Raw genomic sequence first — 25,368 nt, 5'->3', positions numbered from 1 at the left:
AAGTTTTATTCGTGAATGCCAAAATTACTATGTTATTAATTCATTCATCATAGTTGAAAGACAGAACAGAACTTGAGGAAGAAAGAAAATCTTGTGTTTGAAGGACCAAGATGCCATACTTGGTTGTTTTTGTTTTTTTTTTAATGCTAATCGCGAACATGAAAGAGGTCAATGAGCTTATAACCTCCTCTTAAACAGAGTGGATATATATTCTGTTGAAATATCGCGGATGTATATTCTACTGAAATATTGTGGATGCATATTCCATTGAAAAGGAAGAGGGAAGTTCTTAAGATTACATTTATATCGCTGAAGACTGCTGCAATTATAGTGTTTACATGAACGATGTATGTTCGAGAGAATCGCAATAGAAGAAATGATTAAGGTGCAAGCAGAGACAGTTGGGTGTCTTTTTAAGATTTAACAGAAAGGCTGCTGGATGGCCGCCACACTTGTTTTAATTGATTTAGAAGGATAATAAGGACTTGTATTCGTGGATGCGAATTCATAAGAACATGATCGTAAATTATTTATAGAAACGGTATTTAACAAAAACTAAAATTGTGATAAGAAGTAACGGAATCAGCAAGGGAGATCACTGATTAATAATACAGGGCGAGGATTTTTCAGAAGTTTTAGGAGTATCACCTGAAATGTGAGAACATTTCTATACGATTGACACAAAGAGTAGCATAGGGGCGAAAGAAAAAGTCACACCTTCTTTTACATGGTTCTGCTAAGAAAAGCTAGACGCTTTTTTTTAATTCCAATTAGAGAAATCCGAACTCATCCAGACAGATCAGTTCATTAATTAAGGTGAGTGGAGGTACACCCCACTCCACCCCAAAAAATAAGACTGGATTTTGATAGCACCGAATTTCACAAAGTTACCCGAAAGGAACTCTTATCTCTGAATGTCTGAAGATCAGGATTTAATAGACTAATAGAAGAATTTTAGTTGGTTGTCAAGCAATAAAAAAACATAGAATATTACTGAATAGGATTTACAGTCAATGAAGAGGATCACTGATGCATAAAAAGAAAAAATAACAACCATGTCAAAAAAGGGAACTTATACAAAAGTTATTCCAGCTTTCGCTAAAAACCCAAAAACTATAAAAATAATAACTAGCCACTGATTTAAATTTTACCAATTTATGAAAAGATGAATCATATGGCCTTTGAAATGCTAAAGAAACTACTCGTTTCTCTAAATTTTGACATTTGTCCCATAGATCTTAATAATTCGTCAATAGAGGATTTTTCGCTGTCCATCAAGAAAGAGGCCACTGTGACTTTGGAATACAAGTTCAAGAATAACTGGTAAAATAATAGCAACACCAGAAGACATCTTGCTATTGAAATTGGTTAAGATTTTTATGATCTTTTTATGAATAACGGGAAGGTTTGAGAATGGTGACGTGGTAATGGCTGGAGGAGATTTACAAGATCGTCGACGAAGAATTAAAAAAAAATTAAGATGCTAATGAGGCGGTTTTATCCTCGGGCAGCACTGATTGAAAATAACGCAAGCTCTCAATGATACTGACTAGGATTACCAGTTTAATAAATAGGCAACACATTTTCATAAGCTGTAAGAAAAATAGAGTATTCAAATTGTGGCCACAGACTTTAAAAAGTAGCCATTTACATGCGTGAATGCACAGTTATACCAGGGGTCGCCAATTAGCTTTATTCGAGGTGTGTGTATTAAGGGAAAAAAATGTAACTCATCACGTTCCAGATCCTTTTTGATATAGAATTAATAAAACTCCAAGTAAAGTATAAAATATTTATATTTCCTTTTATAACAGAACACTTACTAATACATAAAACGCTAAGGTGCCATAAGAGATTTTTGAAATATCACAAGTAAAATTAAGGGAACTTGAAATATCACAAGTAAAATATAATATGCAAAACTAAAATAACTACTTTAAGTGCAAATTATTGGCTCAGATTCGGATCACTACTGGCATCATAAACAATTTTTTGGCTAATCGGATGCGGGCTAACCAACTTAGTTACCGAACTAAGTTGGTTTCTAAATAAAACTTTCACAGAATAAAACTGAAAGAGATAAGAGAAAGAATACGGGTATTTTAATCAAGGTAAAATACCCGTGTAAAAATTGAACCGCACGACAGTATAAATAAATAAATAAATTTTCTGTTTATACTCCGGGGACAACCACGTAAGATCAGAGGAATTCAAAAGATAGAACGAATACAAGAACATTATACCCTTTTTGATAGTCACGAGAGCTTGAACCACGGTCACTCAAAGCTCGTGCAATTTTGTATCTTTGCGATTCCCCACTCGGCTACTGAGGCTTGCCTTTCTGTTTATACTCTGAGACGACCACGCGTAGAGAGAGAGAATACAAGAAACAGCACCTTGTAGTAGTCAAGCGGGCTTAAACTACAGTTACTCAAAGCGCGTGCTTTGCACTCTCGCGTCTGACCACTCGGCTACGAACCTATTGGCGGCTTATCACAGAATGTAGGTCAACTGTAGAGCATTGAGCAGATTAGTAACATAATACCAAAATAGTTCAAATAAAACACGTTTGACTCGTGACAGTTTTCGCCAAACAGTTTATCGGGGGAACAAACACACTGTTCTAGTAATAGGATTTTAAGAGCATCAGCGATTAAGGCCATATTGCTCCGTGTATATTGTCTGTAAATTGAGTGTATTCTGAGGTCGATTTTCTTTGCTGGACAAAATACCATGCTACCCTCACCTGAGACCGACTAACTCAGTCACGTTATGAAAAAGGCCCATAAAAGTTCTTCGGGTCATCGATGGGCCTGAACTCAGGTTTTTATCTCCCGATGTGGGGAGAACAGCTATCCTACCAACTGTGCTACCACGAGGGCAAGAACAAACATACGTACGCTCAAACCAATGCGTCACCATGTATTACTATTAAAATTGCATAATGATGCGAGAAAACGAAGGTAATCTGTATCTGCCTGAAAAAAAAAAAAAAAAAAAAAAAAAAAAACTTGTATTATTCCCATAGGCAAAAAAAAATCACTGGATTTTGCCAAACCCTTCGCCACGATCACCCCTGCAGATAACTTAGTCCATGATGCCCAAAGGCTAACTTCATAAGATCAAGACCACCTCCAGACACAGATACAATTTTCCTAGTGTGGTTACACCATCGTCTTAGAGAGAAGGATAAGAACTCATTCTCTGTATTTGAAAAATTTGGATAAATCATAGACAGAACTCCGTGAATCCTTCTTACTGCCTGCTTACACTGCACGTTTAACTTCACAACTTTTTCAGAATGACTTATCTGTATTGCAATTCCCAAGTCTTTCGCTTATCCTGAATATCCATTAATTTCTGACGCCTTAATCTAGATTCCTGTTTCCCTAGTTCAATACTTTGCATTCGGTGGCAATAAACTTTAGCTGCCATTTCTCAGATCATACTAGCGATCGCTACAAATCCTTTGAAGCAGCATAGCCTTATAATGATCCTTAACCCCAACTTTTAAGTCGTTGCAAAACTTTTCTACATTCCTCTGTATTCCCTCATCAGTATCGCTTAAGATAAGGAACAAGAGAGGCCAGAACACTGATCCCTGAAAAATCCCAGTTGCTATTCCAAGTCCACTCCGGAGAAGTCCAGTTTATGACAACTCTACATTTCCTTCAACCAATCCCTGATCCACTAATAATCTTCCCCATTATCCTGACCTGCTCTAACTTATACAATAACCCCTATGAGGAACCGTGTCGAAAGCCTTATTATAAACGGATGTACATCGTGCCTTGTGCATCGATACAAATCAATGCAAATGATCGCTTCGTTTGGTTCCTCTTTGTTAGAGTTATGCTCGTAATTTTCTTTAATGCCTTTCTTATAGATGGTGAGAGCAAACGGATCAGAGGGTACGATTAAAGTTTTAACTTCTGAAAGGAAAGAACCATATGAAATTCAAAACAGAATGTAGGGTATGTACAGTGAAAGGTTGTTACTTAAAAAACTGCATAATACAAAATCATCTAAGGATCAAACTACTGACTTTGAACTCTTGAGCATAAAGTAATAAAAAAAAACAAATTTACAACGCATGAAATGGGAGATCCTCGGTCAGTTCATTAGGAGTGTCGCTGCGATTTCCTCTTACCATCCGTTTCAAATGTCGACATGCTCTGGCGGTCATTACTGGTGCACTATCCAGCTTTGGATTAATGGTCGAATTAACTTCTGTCTTCCGCTGCCATAACATGGTTCCAACAAATTGATTTTGGGTGTCTCACCTGCTATACGGGCAATAGACAGGTCCGCCATGTGACAACCTGCTGTCCCATCTCTTATGAAGGAATGTAGGTCATTTTCTCGTCATGTTTTGTTTCATCTACCTGTTGTAGAGTGTGCACGCTTTTTTATATCCTACTCTTAATGATACTTTCCTCTACCTGCGATGTTACCCCTAGAATTAACCATTACTTTATATGGGTAAAATGTCCTAAAACAGTGGAGAGCATTATACACAAACATGTTTCTTAAAACTGGGTTTTTCAAAAATGTAAATGATAAAAGGAGCTGCAAATTAATCTTACAAATACTCAAGCTGGCCTCATAAGAAAATGTAAAAGCGCATTTTCAATTTATAGGTTATGAAATTGAACACAATAACTCTCAATGACATTCCATACTTCCGTTATATTCAGTCTTTGTCCGAAGTACACCAATTTATATGATATGCTATAGTCTATTAATTTTTAATTTATTCCCGATGTAAAAAAGTGGGAGTTGGTCTCGTTCCTGAAAGCAATCACCTCTTACGCTGTAATAACCGTCAAGGAAACAGTGGCCGTAGCTGATAAGCTCAACTTCCACTTGTTTACACATGAAATAAATTAAAAAGAAGTAGCCTATAGTTCATAGGGCCTCTATCGTATTTTATATCCAGCTTACATCATAATACTTTATAGTATGCAATCATAAGGGATAGTAATTAAAATTATATATCTAAAGAAAAATTTATTCAACCAGAATAAAATTAACGAAGGGTGCTAACTTTCTTCTAAATGACTAATACAGAGAATTTTCAATTTCCATCTCGTTGTAATTAAGGTATAGCTGGATAAAATTATGCAAATTCAACCAGTCACAATCCCTTTACTACTACAATTATCGGCAATAGCTGTAATCTGTATTGCTACAGTACAGATACACGCTGTCTTCAACCTTTAGTTCCATCACAAATAATCAATATAAATTTACATACGGTTGTGTATCGTGTTTCAAATTCTTATTTTCTAATTTGAATTTTAACTGCATTCTTCTCTCCATTCTCCTCGTCTTTCATATCAAAATTACATAGTCTTCGTTCCATTGGTGACCATCTCCACAAATAGGAAGATGGAAAAATTTACAGCCTCGCGTCTGGGAATATCAGTTCTTAAAAGAATATTTTCTCCTCATTAGAAATAACTTATATCTCAATAAAGTATTTCTAATAAGAATTCTTATTATCAAAAAATATTTTAAACTATGGTTTAGACTTATTTTAAATAAATAATTAAAAACTATCGTAAATAATGAAAGAAGACAATTTATAATTAAAAAGGATGCGTTTCCAATTACTGTCCGGTGAATGGCTAAAACTAAAAACGTTTTAGCAAGAGAAAGAACAAAGTTATGGACTTCATTTGATGGAATTCACTAAAAGAAGACGACTCCAGTGAAAGCTAACTAGAACCACAAGGCTGTCCTGTAAAGCTAATTTATCTTCTGTAACAGCTTTCCCTCCCCTTCCTAAACAAGGAGAAAATCGATTTGATAGACAGACCGATAGACTTGCGACATACTTAAGTGAACTGTATCAACTATGTGGTGCCTGTACTTTGATTAATGACTACTATGAGACTCGATGTTGTTCAATGCGTATCACACCGCCTGCTAAAGAAGGTGATAACATTACAGAGTGAAAGACGATAAAAAAGTAAAATGCGAGCATTCAGTTTTTATTTGGCCGTGTTTAGTCCAACTGCAAATGCCTCTAGGCTCTTATAATATTTAATACAAATTTTTTAATGTTTAAGCATTGAGTCAGCTGTGAAGAAGGGTCAGAAACTTCATGTAATTTTTGAATATCTACCACAAGGTATTGCAATATCCCTAGAATTTGTGATCCGCTTTTTTTAGACAAGAAAGTGGATCACAAATACTAATTTACCATAATTTATTATGCACTCACGCAAACGGAGATCGACTGGAAATAAATAACAATTACTGCCAACAACCATTCAGTAACTTATTTTAAAAGCATCATTGAGCATCCCTCCCCTCACCGCCAGATGAAACTAGGTGCTCATTGGTGTTCTGAAAATAATTTCATAAGGATGTTTTTTTGCGTAATATACCTCAGTAACACAGCACAACAACATATAGGGTTAATAGGGTAAGGTCAGGATAGCCGGATCACTCAGCATTTATATGCAATTTAAAACTATTTTCTCTTACTTGAGAATTATAATTTATTTACTATGTGAAAGTGTCAATCAACGCTGCCTTTAAACTATTAAAAGAAAACACACAAAAAAATTATGCCCTTGTCTATGATAATAAGAAAATAGAGAATGCTGTAAAATTGTCGGGATAAATGAATCATCATGATTTTATCTAAATCAGTCACATAAAATTGGTATTTAAATTAATTTTCGAAAAATTTACTTGAGTCACTCAAATTTTTATTTTTATTTATGAAGAATGGTACGTATGATTACAATTTTTAGAAATTTTAAAAAAGTTTTTGACTACCTGTTGCATCGACACAAATTTCATAGCTCCAGAGAAACAAAACTAACCTTGAATACAGTCCCTTTTTCTAAATGAATGTAAATATTCATAATTATGCCCACAGAATCCATAACTGTTTATGCCATTATTTGCTGTAATAGTTGTCTGTTTTGTAGAAGCAGAGGAACTAACAGAGTCTTGATGCAGCTTTATCATCTTCTTCTTTTTATTTTTTATTTTATTTGTTTTGCGAGAATACTATTCTTGCGTTTTGTTCGTTGCTTTATCAAGTTAATATGCACTAAATATGTCAAGATAGGGGTTAAATTTAGGATAAAATAACCAGAATATGGTTTTCTTCCAGGTATTTTTGATCTGATTTATTTAGGCCTAATACTATTACAGGGTTCTGCTAACTCTAGACTGTATTTTCATGGCGCTTGTGCATAATTGCACATGCATCGGTTATATTCAAGTCCTTCGCAGATGCCAGTCAATTTGTCGTCTCAACATCATCAGTGTTAGATCCTACAGTTTGTGCTATGTCAACATTATCAGAGTTGTTAGAATTTACAGCTTGCAGTTCAATGACTTAAAATAGAGAAAACGTTTCTTCAGGAATAATATCACAATTAAAATTGTGTGATCTTGATGCATTCCAAGCCTTTTAATATCATTTTTACTAGCTCCCGATTATAAAATGTTTTCAGTGGTTTAAATATAGAATGATCAGTGGAAAATATGAATTCTAGGTACGAAAGGCAAAGAAGTTCAATTTGATTTTCTTGGAAGTATTCTACGGCTGGTAAGTAAAACAATGATAGCGTTCATCCAAAATCAATAACTGTTGTTTTGTTCTTGGAGAAATGCTTTAACCATAAAAGAAACGCATTTTCATATATGTAGCCATAACTGCTTAATAAAAGCCATAACTGCACTTTAAAGTACTAAATCATCAGTAAATTCTTCAGCGATATAAATTGCATCATCATATTAATTATGAAAATGCTACAAAAATTATAACAAGTTGATTCATTTTACCTACCACAGTTTAATCCAAGTAGCCTTATTTCTGTTATTTAGATTTAAGAACAAAAATAAACAAATGTGCTTTCTTCCAATCAGTATACACTGCTCTTTAAAAAAGATTTTTCACCAGAAGCCTGATATTTTCAAGGGATATGTAGACAGCCAGAACTGGCCTGGTACTAATGAGTTAGAATGAGTATGAGGCATGCGGCTCTTATTTTTGGGGGGGGGGGATAAACTTTGATCTCCTACTATTCTTCTTTCTGTTAATTCTTAAGCTTTTCTTCAACTTTTACATAGAAACGACCGTCTGGGTAGTGGTGTCCACTGAGCATAAGTAGCAATAGTCTTCTCTATTGTGGAAGCGTTAATTATTAGAAGTATAACCGGAGAGGCAACTCGTTGTGAAGGCATTAACAATATGAGATGTAATCAAACGATGCCATTATAATTAGCTTCGGTTAACTTAATACATATAGACATGATGCATTTGCACTAACGAATATTTTGATAGGACTGAATATAACCTAGCATCGTTGTTAGTATTCTTTATTACATCGTTGACATCGGTGTTAACATCGTTGTTAGTTAGTATCAATTGTAGCGCAGAAATATAATAACATTATCTTTAAATAGAAACTATGTTTATGGCTACATATATGAACTAGTTATGGCTACATATATGAACTGTACAAGTATACAAAATCTTGTTTAATGCATTGTAATCTTAGAAATATACTGTTCTAGCTAGCAGTCTGGTGTCGTTCCTGTAGGGCTTTAGGCATATATTGTCCGTAAATAATGTGTGTTGTGAAGTCCATTTGCCTATCTGCTGAACGAAAAACCCCAGTTTCCAGAAGAAAAACCATGCAACCCTTGCATGAGACCAACTAACTCAGCCACATTATGAAAATTCCTCGCGTCACTGACGAAATTCGAACTCCGACCTTTTTCGCTCGGTGCTACCACGCGATGGCCATCAGGCTGCTAAATGGGATGGAAGCAATAAGGGTGTAAAATAATCAGATGCATCAGCAAGACCCTCAACTCCCTTTAACTCAAACTCCTTGCTGGCGTGAATACCCGGCACTACACAGGTAAGTGTATTAAGCACTTTTTTTTTTGTTAACCCACCGAGTCATATCATATTAAGCATTTAATAATATGTTAGTACCTCTCAGCATTGATTTGATCTTTAGAAAATGCAAAGTTTTTCAAAAAAAGTCAATGTAACAAATAAAAAAGCAAAATTATATGCAAACCAAATTCATATGTGAGCCCCGTATACTTAAAAAGTGATATATTATATTGAAAATAAATTAAAATTAGATCAATGTTAACTACTCAAATCTTTCTTTGTATAAGCTTTAACTATTTTATATATTATGTATTTATTCTTTAAACTTTCAAGATTACATTTTACACTGGACGTTTGATAGTTAATAAAGTGGCATTGAAACTGGCTGTTTTCGTTAATTCGGTTATAAAATGCGTTTAAAAGAAAATACAAATGTATAAATTTGTGTCCATTCTCAGATGGTAAGAGTACGGGTTATACCCGTGAGTTTTTCTGGCTTTTTGAGCCAGAAAACAATATGAGATGTAATCAAGCATTCCATACGACCTGTAATCAATGCACCAAAAATAAATAAAATAAAATGAAAAGGAGAAAACAAGTACATCACACGCTTGACAACAACGGTCAAAGCTCAATGCATTATGTAAAAAATGTTATTTGGTGGAATCCGCCCTTCCCCCATTCTTCCCGACAACGACTAAAATTTATAAAAGCCTATTCTTTAAACTAAAAGCATTAGTTCCCAGTAAATCGAGGAAAATTGCCGATTAAGGATCTAATTAAAATCCGTTCAACCAGTACTGCAACCAACACCTGTAATAATGAGAACTAAGTTGCTGCTTTAGCCATTAACTCGAGCCAGTTTCAACCAAACTTTTAGTTCGCAATAGTGTTAGCTAAAACCTGTCAGAACTGACATTTAAAGTGTATGTACTGCTGTCACCATAAATTATGTTCTGTAAAGAAACAAGGCCGGAAAGCAAGTTTCGGCAGAAATTAGCACGCTTTCTATATCCAGTCCAGAAAACTTGCATTTAGCCTTCAGCAACCATTATACCACCAAGAAAATGCTACATTAAACTTTCATAATCCACAAGGGTGGATACAGGTAGCACACTACCAGCACATTAACGACTAAAACAAGGATAGAGGACAGCGCACGTGCAATGCTTATGTTCCTGGCAGATAACCTAAACGACGTCAAACTGGTCATTTTTCCACGCTCACTTCCGAAATTATTATTGTTCTCTAGTCATGGAGGCAATTTACTGGGAGAAGAGAGCCAGCAACGTATAAAATCTTGCGGACAGGAGGAGGTAATGTGTCCTGTATAATATTACGAAAACGCGTTGAACGGAGGGAGTAAGGCACAAGATGAGTAAATGTTTCCTGGGCAACAACATGATAGAGTGTTTAATATTTGAGATGCGGTGGCACCGGTAATCATTATCATTTCTTAAAGACTGGCTAGTTTCAAGAGAATGAAATTTCAGTGTGATAAAAAGTGGAATTTGAACAAAAGTAAGCACAATTTAGAAATCCTTTTAATCCTTAGAATCACAAAAAACATCACTGCAATATCTAACTTACATGGAACCGTTAAAGAGTCATATACCCACTGCTTTTAGCTTAAAATATTCCATTTCGGTTAAGCTGAATTTTAGCTTAAAAAATTGTAATTTCAGTTAGCGATTATTCAGGAGTGGATATAGAAGCATTTTATTATTTGTGTTATGAAACATAATGAACAACCGTGTTCGATAAATCACTTTAAATTTGAAATTCTGGGCGGTATCAAAATGAACGAACAACACAAAATACAGTCGCACATTTTATCAAAACACATCAGACATCTAGGACTCGTACACTACTTAGCAGCAATAAATAAATTTAATTAATGCAAAATAGGCTAGTATTTTCCAACTATTTTTATACTAACTCACTAAAGTAAATCAATTATTCTTAAACTATACTCTGAAATTAAAACAACTATAGTTAAACTAAACCTCACTTCAAAAATTCATTAATAAAATTACATTAATGTTGAAGTTTCAGATCCGTTCTCAAAAAATCCCAAAGCGGATCGACATTATTTTCAAGAAAGTTCAAGTAAAAGTCAATTAAACGATGGAAGCAAGAATTAAAATTAACATCTGCGAGTTCTGAGTAAAACATACTTCACTTTACAAGCTAATCACACACGAAACGAATTAATCATTTTAATGACTCATTAGCATTTCAACTCCATCCTTCCGAGAGAGAAACAAGGAAACACAGGGCAAGTAGCTTTGTAATTTCCTGGTATTCACAGAAATACAGAGCAATATCATTGTAAGAGATTTCTCGCTCCTGTATGTTTACTTACAGGAGCAGGAAATTTCGGCGGAAACATACCCACATAGAGAATGGGAGTAAGAGTTATATATCTTATAGTTTCGTCGCCTCACATTGTACGTGAACAAAAGCTCTTTGGATATAAGAGACACTTAGCTCAGCAAGGTGAAGCCTAAAGTCTACTAAATTACTTCTCTGAAAACAATCCTTGATGGGTATTTTTGGCATTGCAAACTAAGGAAGAAAGTATAGAAATTTAACTTCGTATCTGAATTACTTGTTTCCAAATCTCTTTGTTCTCATAATGTTAATATGGCAACGTCATTTGAGACGTTGTGCATTACTTCTAAGTGAAATTTGTACTTGCTTTTGTATAAGCTGTCAAAACAATTACTTTATATTAAGTCACACTACAAACAGAAAACAGTGAACATAAGTTATATTCAACTTTATCAATACAATGCAATATTGGGAGGTTTTGCTTAACTTTGTTACTAAATTATATAATTTTCATTGACGCCAGGATGACAAAATGGGTATTTTTCACGGAGTACTCATTAAGGAATAATCTTCAATACAATAAAAAAAAACTTTTCCACAACAACTAGAAACAAGAAACATATACAATAAACTCCCGTTCACTTCTTCTGGTTCTAGACTTCTATCAATCCTGAGAAGTGCTATGCATTTTTTAACGTCTATAGAGTTCCTGCTTAATACTCTTCCACGTTTATATTCCACGTTTATATATAGGAATAAACTAAATATAATCCCTCCTTTGTCTTAATTTTTCATTTTGGGAAAGTGATGATAGAAACTAAATCCTATAAATCGTTTATGGGGTAGTTTAGTTTAGACCACAGAAATTGTTTCTGGTACTGGTGGGTAAGAGAAGCCGATGGTGCCAAAGAACTCTAAAATTGTGTGTAAAAACTAATAATATAAAAATTTTCTCTTTATACTCTAGCAAGACCAGCAGGACAAAGGAGTTTACAATTAATCATTTCGAGAATGAAGATAATCATTAATCTTATTTAGCAGTCAAGCGGCCTTGAACCAAAATCCGTTCAAACGCGCCTGCTTCTGCGCTCTCGAGCTTAAGCTCAAAACCGTTAAATCCTAAGATTTACCAGTTCGTAGTGATGAAAGTCTGTTTGGTAATCGTATTTTCGAATTCTCTTCCATTACCTGAGTGAAGTACAGTATATTAGGTGCTTCAAATAGAGTGAATATGTTACCCAGACAACCATGCGGGGATTACAAATATATCCCCCTATGTTCAGTTAAAAATCGGAAAAGTGAATGAATCGTTAATGTGGAACTTTCTCGAAATTATTACTGCTTCCCTGTTCACATTGTTACCACAGGTCTTTCGGGGAAAGGGAATATAACTGTCCCTATACCCTTGTTTAAAAATCGAAAAGAGGTTTGCGATTATCAGTTTTTCGATTTTTAAATAAGGGCATAAGTGGGATTATCTCCTATCCTCTCAAGGTTGTCTGGATAATACATTCACTACATCTGAGCAGCCTTTTATACAGCAGTTAACTCAGATTCTATGTGGAGTGTTGCTACAAACAGGCTTTTACTAAAACGAACTGGTAAATCCTAGTACATGTACTCTATCAGAACAGTAAAAGTCCGAAACAGAGTGAAATGTGTTGCTATCTCAAGCTTTTGTCATTTGAAACACCCACTCACCGATGAGAGGCAAAAAAGACTTAAAACAGAGACGTCTGGGTGGTGGTATCCGCCGGGAATAAGTAACATTATTCTTCTCCACTGGCGAAGCCTTGCTTATTCGAGGTAGTGCAATATCAGGGCAACTTGTTGCAAAGGCATTTACAATATGAGATATAACAAAATATGCCATTTCACCTACTTCGATGATTTACTACGTACTAACATGATGCTATGCACTAACTTGTTCGATTAATGAATTTTCGAAAGTTTGAGGCTTTCAGCCCTAAAACCTTTTTAGTGAAAGTAGTCTTTAATTATAGTAAATAGGTGGATATTTAGAGCAGGTCCGGCATAAAAGTAGATGAAAACTGATGATTTTTTTAATTAAAAAACATATTAATCTTCTTATCTGTTACTCCCTATCTCTGGAACAAAGTGGACAAATTGTACGTACAGTATATCATAGTAAATATGTATCCAAAAATAATCCGGGCATTACTTACTTATCATTTACTTAACATTACTTACCAATTATTTAATTTCATGGAGAACGTAGAATTAAAAAGAATAAATAAATTAAAGTCAATAAATAAACACAAACGGCTCTTTCCTTTTTAACGAATTTTGTAATCCTACTTGTCTGGCAGTGAAGATAAAAGGGAGAACTCAAGTGGTTGTTTTATGGGGCGAAAGAAAATTTCGAAAAACTATTCTTTCTATATAGAAGCACTACACTGGAAATGGCATAATGCTATAGTACCTCCTGCTGCAATAATTTAAAAGCTGGACATCACACAATATACAGTTCCAAATTAAAATTCTTCTTTGAAAATACACTTTAATTACGTGTTTGCACTAATGCTTTCGTGTGTGTTTTTTTTTTTTCCGACTCTTGTTTCGTTCTTGTACTTTCATTAATATTTAATTCTAGAAACACGCACGCAACAACAATTCTTGAACTTTCGTGCAAATCTAAAGTAATTTAGAGTAATTAGAGTAATGGGAAGCTTCTTACCAGTGTCTACTTTATTTAATTACTTCGTGTCAACGGTAAAACACAAGCGAGCGCCATCACTTCCTACTGTCTCCACAAACATTTTATTCTGTACAGACTTGGCTTAATGTTTTGTTTTAAACCGAGTGCTAGGTTCGAGATAAAAAAAAAAAAAAAAACACCATATAACATAGCATTCCAAGGAGAAAGAATTCTGAATATAAGGCGCGAAGTGTTTCAAACCAGTCCCTGCGTGTCTCTGCATCGTCAAACCATTAAAATCTGAAATACGTTTAGTATAAAAAAGAAAAAAAAAGCTTTAGTGATATATAATTATTAAGAGAGTATCCAAACAACCCAAATTGAGCTAAAATAAGAGTCAGTCTTGCTGTCAGCCTCCTTATATAAAGATTAAAGGCCCAGTGCAACAAACTGATATTGTACATATGTGCAGAATATTTCAATTTAATTTGTTAGTACTAATTTTACAGATATGTATCTTATGAACATTAAAACAATAATAAGGTTTTTACTTTTAATAATAAAAATTAAACTCTTTCTCGTCTTTAGACCCCTTTTGGACTCAGCACCTAATGTGCTGAGTCCAAAAAGGGCCTAAAGAAGAGTATATTGATTACGTTGTCTAGTAAACAGAAAGAAGTCTGATTAAAAACTTAAGCATAACTTTTGAGATGAAGAAATTCCTTAATAAAACTAAATTTTAGTGGTAACACAGTCAAATTAATACGAGTTTTCTCATAACATCAATGAGGGGAGGGAGGGGAGGAACAGAAAGATTAGGTCACGCACAGATATGGGAAAAGACGAAGGTTCACCATCTATCTACACACCGTGCTCTTCAGATCACAACCTCTTTCGGGGGCCATCATTCATCCCTAATACTATCCAGAATCTTGGGACATAAACAAATTTCCGCAAACATCAAAAAGTGCATATCAATTGGGATAAGCGATGCGCGTGGTGGTGCAGTGTGGCACACGTAGATTGGTTTCCCCTTCTATCTGGTGTTGACTTGTAATCGCAGTGAAACAGTCGGAGCCGACGCCAAACTGATTACGTTACTGCCTTATGTTCACCGCTTTATTTTTTCCCGCACATAAATCTTTAACAGATCCCCACTTCCTTTTTACAGCTACCACGCCAACCCTGTCTTATCCTACAAACAGAGAAATCGAAATGCATAAAAATCTATACAGAATGAACTTAAAACTACTCAGAATCCATATCTATCAAGGGAAGATGGGAAACAGGAAAAAACTGCAATGTTAGAAGTCTGCATGCTCTCCACTGTAATGGATCAAGATACACAGAAAAAGGAGTGTTCAGTTACGTAATCATGTTAGGATGTTCAACAGAAGAGAAAATCTGTCCAGTTCCTTTATGGAAATTGAAATATTCAAAGCCAATCGGCTTCAATAATCCTCAGAATTTTGGAGAGTTTTTCTTTATAATGCTTCAGACTTTTCTTATTCTAAAATATTGTTCCAGATCGAAATAACATACCTCTAATATGCGCTAGTTATTGATTTATTTATTTTTTATTTGTACCTATATGTAAAGAGGGATAACAGCAAAAATTTATAGTTATTACTACTCTGACAGAGACGCAGTGTTAGTGATAAAGGTTAAGTAGAATGCCAATCGGATAAAATATCAAAACTCGTCATTTCTATTACAACGAAAACGTGAGTATTCTACATGAAACTGGCCAACGAGTAATTACTCATTCATTAACTTATTCAAGGATATATATATATATATTACTCGTAGTATTAATTTCAAGATGTTCAAGATTTTTCAATGTGAAATGTCACCGTTTTGCATGATTCTTTTGAGGCGGAGAGAAATGTTTTGTACGCAGTCATGGAACACGTTTATAAACAAGCAGGCTGTCTCTCGAAAACCTATCCAAACCCGTCCGCTAATCACTTCCACACATGATGACGGCTATCTGACCCTTACTTTCCTTCCGAGCTTGGTAGATATACTTGAGGTCTTGTATAAATTTCATAAAATGAATCTTTGTGAACGATGACCAGTTGTCGGTATTTATTCGCTCGGCCCCTATGCACAAGAGGTAATCAACTTCTTAGCTTGAATTAGTGCCGAAAGCATGTTGAATGGACCCAGGAGCAATAAACGATGGTGCTACTCACTGATGAGTCAAGACAGTAATCATCAATATAATTCTATAAGCACTTGCATCTATAAGGAACGGGAAACTGGATTCCATTACAATAACAACGCAGAAAGGTAGCAGTGGTGGAAATGGTAGTGGTTTAAATGGCATGGGCTGGCATCACTATTAATGGCCACACAGATCAAAGGATTTTTAAGCGAAGAACCCTCATGGCTGTTACGTAACTAGATTAAATCCTCGATCTCTATTTTCATCATTTTACTGCAGCAACTGTGCCATACTTTTTTTTTTTTAATGAACGATAATGAATGCTGTCATACAGCACTCCAAATGAGACAATACCTATAGAGGGAGAGTATAGAATGGCCGGCCTGAGCTTCCTCACTGGGCTTACAACGGAAAGGTTACGCGGAACAGTTAATCTCTTCAGTTATACTTGAGGTAATGGAAGCACATAAGAAATAACATCCGTGAGTTATGAAAAAAGGAGGAGGAGTTATATCAAAAAACGTTGATCATGTGTGTGACAATGGGATCAACCAGAATAAAAAACGCCGAGAACGTAAAAATTATCTTCAGTAAAAAGAAAAACACTCCGTAAATAACATCAGCATACAAAAGAACACAGCTCTTCTTGCCATGAAGACTATATTTGACAGTTTAATCTCATTAATCCACCTTCAGGAAACTCGGTAGTATTAAATACCACACACAAAGGCCATAACGAATGACGCTGCTTTAGTTTCGGGAGAACAAAGGTTTCAAAGGACTAACGAAACAACGGTAAAATAATTTAGATCACAGAGATGAGGAAGAATACTAAAACCATTAATTTATTTAAACCCAAAAAGAACCATGAAAGAAAGTAAACATTCTCAACATTTAAGAGTAACCGTAAATGTTAAAACAAATGAACTTCTGGTGGAAAAAAATAAAAATTTTCATAGAGATACTATTTTTATACAAACAAGAACTATTTCATCCTTTGTAGTTGATGTAAATAGTAGGGGCTTTATTTATTTATTTTTTTTTTTTTTTTGCCTGAAAATTTTCTCTTCCTCTTTTACGACTTATGATTGGATTCCATACAGAATCCAGAAAAGTATCCTAATCTCTTGGTGCAATTTAGTAATCTGTTGGTATTAATTTTGTTGGGACCAATATACACGTTACCTTTAGCTCATATAATAATTATATAAGTAAATTAAACTGCACATATTGAGGTGTTCCTTATTATACTATTTCCTAGGGAAACACATAATGCTCCTCTCTTAACATTTATATTATTATATACCTGCAATGCTGATTGCCATATCGTATCGTATAGTGGCATCCTGTCCCACTTTTCAGCTTTATGCAAATCACAATATAGTATTTGCTAAATAAATAACAAAAATGTCAACGTTAAAGAAGCCGATAGAGCAACAATTGCATGGACATATGAAATTTAGCTAAGTGTATATTTTGTAAAATGAATAGCTAATTGTGCAAAGTAATTTAAGGAAGACCGCAAAGTTTGGGCAGCCTCCTAGAGCGATCCATGCAAAACCAGTACTGTAATCAGCATTTTGTGGTTACGTATATGTACACCCAACAAGTCATAATTTAATGATATATCTGGGGAGAACACTAAAGTGATAATAAAATGATGATGACGGTAATACATTCAGTCACTCACCAACTCGAAACTGGCATTGGCATTTTTTACAAGAGTTGCTTAGAGTGCTACAGAGCTTCGGCGGTCGTTTTGGCAGCTTATATAGAGAGAATCAAAAGATTTTTCTCATATAAGGGGTCTTCGAGATGCAAAAAGACTATGAAGTGAGCTCTCTCTCTCTCTCTCTCTCTCTCTCTCTCTCTCTCTCTCTCTCTCTCTCTCACACACACACACACACACACACACACACACACACACACACACACACACACACACAGAAAAGCGCGCGTACTCTTTATGAACCAAATCGCTAATTTATTTGTTTAGCTTCCTGGAAGCCAGGACGTAATACTAGTAGTAATGAGGCATGTGACGCAAGAAAGCAACATATGAGCTAATGTAGCATCAGCCAAAAAAAGAAATTCCCATTTTTTCCCCCATTCCCTCTAAAAGTTTGTCCAGTTCCTCCTTCAACTTATTTAAGCTATCAACTTCCACACACTCCAATGCGACAGATAGAAATTTGTTCCAGCAATTAACCACCCGCTGGTTAAAGGCAAATTTCCGCACATCTATTCTACAGCTGTCTTTCCTCAATTTGAATTTATGTCTCCTTAAGTTCGTAATTTGAGCAAGCGGAAGAATCCCATCAGAATTCAGCATGCTCAAGGCCTTATACACCTCAATGAGATCATCTAGCAGGTTCCTAGTCTCCAGCCGCTGCAATTTGCAGAACTTAAGCCTCTCTTAGTAAGAGGACCTCTTCGTTCCCCTCACCAATCTTGTTGCCCTTCTCTGTACACGCTCAAGCAAATCTACATCCTTCCTAAAATGAGGCCTCCAGACCGTATGCAGTACTCAAGATGTGGCCCTACCATTGCCTTACACAAGGGGATAATCAGCTCCTCATCCCCGATAGCAAAATTCCTGTAAATCATTGACAAGACACCATGAGCTACTCTTGCAGCCTGTCTGCACTTCTGAGAAAACTTCATATCTGACTGCACAATTACTCCTAGCCAGATCTTTTTAATTTTCTACCACCCTAAGTGTAGTACCACACAGTTGGTACGTTCCTCTGGAGTTACTTCTACCCATATGCAGTACTTTGCATTTGTCAAGGTTAAACTTCAGTTCCCACTTCTCAGCCCATCTTCTCAAATTTTCTAGATCCTGTTGCAGTAGCACATTGTTATTACTGTCATTAACAACCTTTGCATCTTTGCAAACTTCGACACTAAGCCTGATATACCTTATCAATATCATTGATAAATAAATAAAAAAAAGAATAGTGGGCCCAACACCGAACCCTGTGGGACTCAACTAATAACATTAGTGCACGAAGAGCAGCGTGCATTGATTACACTCTCTTGTCTTCTCCCATTCAACCACCCTTTTATCCATTGTTGCAACTTACCCTTACTACCGTTCTGCTCCAATTTGTACAGTAGTCTTCCATGCGCAAGTGTCAAAAGCTTTACTGAAATCAAAATATATGATATCAAAATTATTTTTTGCATCCAGTTCCTTTGTAACTACTTCATAGTATCCAATCAAAATTGTCAGACAAGACTTTCCCTTAACCCATTCTGTGTCTGAATTATTGCTGCAGTCTTATCGAGATGATCCAGCAATGCATCTTTAACCAGTGACTCCATTATTTTACCCGAAAAAGAAGTTAAACTGATTGGTCTGTAATTACTCGTTTCACCGTTCGATCCTCCCTTTGTGAATTGGGAATACATTTGCACATCTCCAGTCCGTAGGGACTTCCCCCGAGTCCAAGAACGCTCTCATAATTATGGCTAAGGGTTTGCTTAGTTCCTTTGCTGCCTCCTTTAATATAACTGGATAGATCCCATCCACCCCAGGAGCCTTTCTTATGTTCAACTTCAACAATTTCTCCTCCACTTTGCTCTTAGTTATTACAAAATCAGTAAGCACTCTGTTACAGTTTGATAAACATCTGGCATTTCCCTCCCTTAATAACTCCTCATGTGTGAATGTAGATGCAAAATATTGATTCAGTTTGTTAGCTATCTGAGCAGGATCATCAACAGTGGAACCATCGATATCAAGTGGACTAATCTGATTCATCCCTTTCCTTTTAGAGTTTATATAAGTAAAGAAGTCCTTGTTGTTTTCCTTAGCTTCTTTTGCCAAAGATTTCTCGTAATCTGCCTTCGCTTGCCTAATTTCCTTTGTGACTTGATTACAGACTATCTTATATCTGCAATAGGCTTCGGTGTCGCCTGATAATTTATATGCATCCAATGCATTTTTCTTCTCTGCCATGAGTCTCATTAGTCCTTTTGACAACTAATTAAGCCCAAACCTTGAACAATATTTCTTAATCGGTATGAAAAGCCTAGTAGTTTCCACGATTAATTCCTTGAATGCTTCCCACTTAGAATTTGCTGTTGGTAACATCATCAGTTGGTCCCACGGTACAGAATTTAAAAATTGTCTGAGACCACTGTAGTCACCTTTAGGGATGCAAAACCCTTCCCTTTACACCTAATGGTAATTATATCTTGAAGTAAATCCTACATCAGTACACTGCGATCACTGCCATCTAGTGGTTCCTTTATATGCAAATTCTTAATATACGTCCATGCTATCGGTCTATAAAAGGATTTAACTAATCTAAATCTCTGAAACTGACAAAAAAGAAACAAATACTTAAGTTTTTCAACATTTTATAACAAACTCCATTAACATTCGAAATCAGATACAGGACAGAAAAGTTCTGAAAAGAAATAATAATGTGGGATAATCCCGAATAAGCAAATTAATACAGAATTACAATATATTGATGAGAAATTCGCACATCTTAATATATTCATGTATTTTAATGCACTGACTTCGACATTTGACAATTTATTCTTGTCATATAATGCATTGCATCACAGTTATCAACTTAGTTTGGACTCAGAGATAATTTACTTCGATTAGATTCAGAAATAATTTGCTAACTGTGATAAAGAGTATATTGAGGTAAACTTCTCTTATTATTTTACAAATATATATATTTTGTGGAGTGCCTCATATTAAGCCAGCATACACCGACCGTCATTTTTCAATTTTATTAACAGAAAGATGAGCGCAATAAGACAGGAATAAATAGAAATTTTTCACAAAGAACTAAATATAACAGTCGTTATATGAGGAACGACTCTACAATATGCCCACGGTTTCAAAACAAACTAGTTTCAGTTAGTGCAATTATTCAATGAATGCCCTCTCCCTCATAATCAAAGATGCGAAAGAGGAAGTTAATAGTGCGAACGATTTTGCCGTTAATTAAGATAGGCGACAATCAAGCAAGGAATGGAATTGCCGGACGTACTAAAAATATTTTCCTAGATTTTAGGAGCTATTATCATTTTTCTCTTGCAGTTAGTTCCTTCATTTCTATAAATGGCTTTCCTGTTCGATCGTGTGCTGATACTGTCAGGCCTAAATCATTAGTAGAATTAAACAGGCACCGCGCAGTCAGAATTTTGAGGCCTCATCTTTATTATGACTATTGAATTAGCGCCAGTAAACACAGGATCTTTAAATAACTCTTTTCGCTTAAGTTTACAATGTTCATTACCTAAGACTATGAAAGTTAAAACAAGTTGGTTCAAGATGTTGAAACATTCCGAAATGAATTAACTTTTACTAATATTTTTAATTACATGCATAAAATTTCCGGTGCGTTAACGCTCAGAATTTAATTACAATTTGCAGTTGAGATTACTTGGGCATACGCATGGCATTCTTCTGCAGGCCAGATGAGCAAAGTTTCAAATAGCAATAATTTCCTGAAAGAGAATTTCGGGTAGGTAGATGGATAATATTAAGCTTGTATTCTGGGATGCATGGTGGTGAAGCCACAGAACAGCAGAAATTGCTCACCAGAAGTATGTAGTTCACCGCCTGTGAACTACATATCATCGCAATGATAGGCACTGATTTTGACAAAGAGAAAGTGCGCTGCTCGTCGGAAATTATACCATGTAACAATTCCACTGCTCAAGAAAACCCACTATTTCAACAAGGTTTATATTTGTCTTGCAGAGACCGGCTAAGGTAATGAATTTCTCATTACTTTGATTAAAAACTGTTTTGATACTGTGAATTCCTGGAAGCTCGTATGGATGATGGTTAGTCTAATAAATACAATATATTCAGTATTACAGCAGCACGGTTGGAGTAATTGTCATGCAATGTATCTTTAATGGAGAAATGAATTCCATCTTCAAATCAAGTAAGACTGTTTAATGAAAGTAATTGATTTCCAGCTTTGAATACATCGGGCTGCCAGGCTATTGTCTTTGTCACATTACAAGTAAGCATTACTTGAGGAATGAGAACTCGTAATACACTGCAATCACCTAGGTGGCCTTATGGTGGTAACTGTAGTAGAGCATTATGATTGAATAGCAATTATATTCCTCATCCTGAAAGTAAACAGAAATACTGCAAGTAAACATTAATACTGTTTAGTTGCAGTGCCGAATCAAAGGAACCAATTCCGACAGCCTGGCAACCTGAAGGATTCAAAATGCAGAGAACTTGAAAGTCCTTTTTTTTACCAGCATACACACATTATATGAAACTTGACTTAAAGACGAATTTCATTATTTTGATTTTCAGACAGAATAAACTGTTTTATAGCTCCTATATTTAAAGCGTATTTTATCTGAAAAAAGTATTCCAACCCTTAAGGCTTCGGCTTAAGTGCACTTCAGAGAAACCTATTACAAAGCCAGATATTTTTGCATGAGGTCAAATTTCGCTATTAACAAGGCTAATCAAATAGTTCAAGTTAATAATACATTTTAATAACATCTAAATATGAAAAAGGTATTTTGCATACAGAAAAAGGACCTTGTCTTATTTCATTAAGTGAAATCTGGTTCTTTTCTATAAGTAAAAGTACTTTCTGATTTATTTTTGAAACTGCTAAACCGCTATGTGATTAAAAATATTAACTCGCGTGAAATAAGCGTAAACATCCTTTTCTCAAATTTGCATAAGAATTACATTTCACGCCTCACATCAAACACACCGAACAAAATATCCTTAACCTTACCTCTTAACTGCTGTACTTCATAAGGCTGTGAATAATATTCTTCTTCCACTGGGGTGGTATATAAAGGGTCATACTCGCTCTTTGGCAGTAAATCTTGGCCGCGAAAATCAGCTGGTTCGCTGTATTCCGCTTGAAGTACCAGAGCCTGTTCAAAGGAAAAGTTATAATTAACTGAAAAGAATAGCTGCTTCGATTTAAATTATCACTAATTCACGCCCCACATTATAATTAAACATTCAGCTTAACCGCAATACTTAATTTGCTTACACAAAACAAAGTACCGCCAACTGAAGTTTTTGGCTGAAAAATCTTTTATAAGTTCTAATATTCTGAGGTTATCAGCTTGAGAGAGAGAATTTGTGTACCGCCAAAGCAACTGATGCTATGAGGAGTCAGTATATTACGTCTCTAATTGCGTGCATTCTTTGGTTGGCTTTCTGGACGAAAAACCCGAGTTCCCAAGAGAAAAAAACCCAAGCTACCATCGTCTGAGACAGACTAACTCAACTATGTTGTGAGAAAATTCGATAAAAGTTCTTCCCTTCGAGACTAGATTTGAGCCTAGTTATTTTCCATATGGTGTGGAAGGGCAGTGATTAGAACCAATGTACTATCCACAAGGATAGTACATTGGTTCCACATGTTTATTCGTACCATAGACTGATGTAATTCATGGCAACAGTCTCAAATGATGAGAGATCAAGAAGTGGTGTGCAAAATCTGAATCAGCCTAATTGACTGAAGTAGTTGTGAGAATGAAAATCAAAGAGTAGAGTGGTATCGACTAAGGATGTAAATTAAGGGTAATACTAAAATACATCTCGAAAAACAAAACAAAGAGGTAAAAGGCTGGTAGCGGGAAGCTCTTCTTTTAATAAAATTATTACCATATAGATCGAGTGACCAGTTTATTAGATTATACGCCATCATCGAAGGAATCGACATCCCTCTGCAGGAAACATTATCATGTGCGCATATACTAGGTTATATTAAGCAAATGATCAGACACCGAAATATTGGATAGGGGGGATGTGCGTGCACTTTTTATGTACAATTCAGAAAAAGAGAATGGGTTACAAGCCCAACGTAGGTAACACTGGTCAAGGTGCAAGCAGGGGCGTATTCAGGAAAGGGCAGAGTGGGCATATCCCCCCTTAACTATGCGTATAAGTGTTCCTAGATCCATCGAAAAAAAAAAACACTCAAAAACCTGATCGTCATGCTCCCCCCTCTTACGATGAGACCTGGATACGACAGTGGGTGCAAGTGCCTGTTGGGAGTATTCACGCACACAAGACAGTGCGTGTAATATACTAAGAATGATCCTACAGTCAAAAACGGCAGCCCTGTGACCGCAAACATTTTGTTGATGATGGGGGCGGGGAACCTCCATTTTGTTTGTTGATGGGGTGAAACCAACGGTGAGCGAAAAGAATCGTGCAGTCCGACACACAGACGACCATCGTTCAAATGACAGCATATCCCACCCAGTTTCACCATTACCAGCAACGGGTAGAGTGGGCACAAAAATACCCATATTGAAAATTTAAGTGGAAAGGTCGTATGATTCGGTGAATCTCGATTCTACTTGTCCCACACTGATGGCAGAATTAGAGTATGGAAAAGCAGCCTGAATAAATGGACAGGTGTCAACACTACAGGTTGGCAGTAGAAGTGGAGAGTAGTTTCTTGGCACGCAATGTCTCCTGATATCAGTGAATCAACGTCTGAGTGCCACTGCCAAGTTAAACATTCTTGACGATCCAGGTAACTGCTTCATGTTCACAGTTTATTCATTTGATAACGGTTACTTCCAACAGGATAATGCGTCACGTCATAAGACATGGATCGTTTGAAGTGGTAGTAGAGGCATAAAGATCACTTTATCAAATCAAATTATTATATTAGGGTTACCTGTAATTCATTACATAAACCCGTATTTGTGTCTGTAAATTGCGTGTGTTCTCTGGTCAATTTGCCTGTTTTGCTGTACGAAAAAAACCACAGTTTCTGGAGAAAAAAACAAAACAAAACTTGCTATCTACGCCTGAGACCGACTAACTCAGCCACGGAGTGAAAAAAGCCCATTAAAGTTCCTCGCGTCATCAACAGGATTCGAACCGGGCCTTTTCCACTCGATGTAGGGAGGACGGTGACAATACCACTGTACTATCCACGCAGAGATCACTTTATCAGTGGCCTGCTCAGTCACGGGATCCCAACTCAATTGAAAATCCGTGGAATAAGGAGCAACGAACTGTTCGAGGCAAGGAACCACAGCCGTCCAATCTGAGGCAGCTGCCGGACACCTTACGCATGAAAGTCTGCATGAGTCAGCATCCTTCTGTAATGCTTTCGGCACCTCGAGGAGTTCATGCTTCGACGAACTGAGGCTTACTCTATATTAGATAGGTATACCTAATAAACTAGCCGCTCATTGCATCTTTATTTGGGGAATATGAGCGTTTATTTGTATCCATACCATTCTCTACAAAAATTTTAATTCATGAGTAGCCGCTTTAATCTACCTCCATTTGTTGATTTTCCGGTAGTTTTGGTTTAAATGAAGGAATGTCCA

General features: G+C 35.9%; 1 protein-coding gene across 2 annotated transcripts in view; it reads right to left on the bottom strand.

Annotated features, from left to right (window-relative positions):
* The window catches only part of LOC150089225 (uncharacterized), an 820,044-nt gene that overhangs the window by 425,955 nt on the left and 368,721 nt on the right, over positions 1 to 25,368 (bottom strand). For both annotated transcript variants that reach the window (XM_090390383.1, XM_090390382.1), the window contains exon 3: positions 22,791 to 22,935. In XM_090390383.1, the coding sequence (XP_090246509.1) occupies positions 22,791 to 22,935 (145 nt within the window). The remainder of the gene's footprint in view (positions 1 to 22,790; positions 22,936 to 25,368) is intronic.

This window comes from Mastigoproctus giganteus, chromosome 2 (genome assembly GCF_048544385.1).
Source record: "Mastigoproctus giganteus isolate SK-2022 chromosome 2, ASM4854438v1, whole genome shotgun sequence".
Taxonomy (NCBI): domain Eukaryota; kingdom Metazoa; phylum Arthropoda; class Arachnida; order Uropygi; family Thelyphonidae; genus Mastigoproctus; species Mastigoproctus giganteus.
The sequence above is the reverse complement of the archived record's forward strand: the minus strand, read 5'-3'. Positions and strand labels throughout refer to the sequence as shown.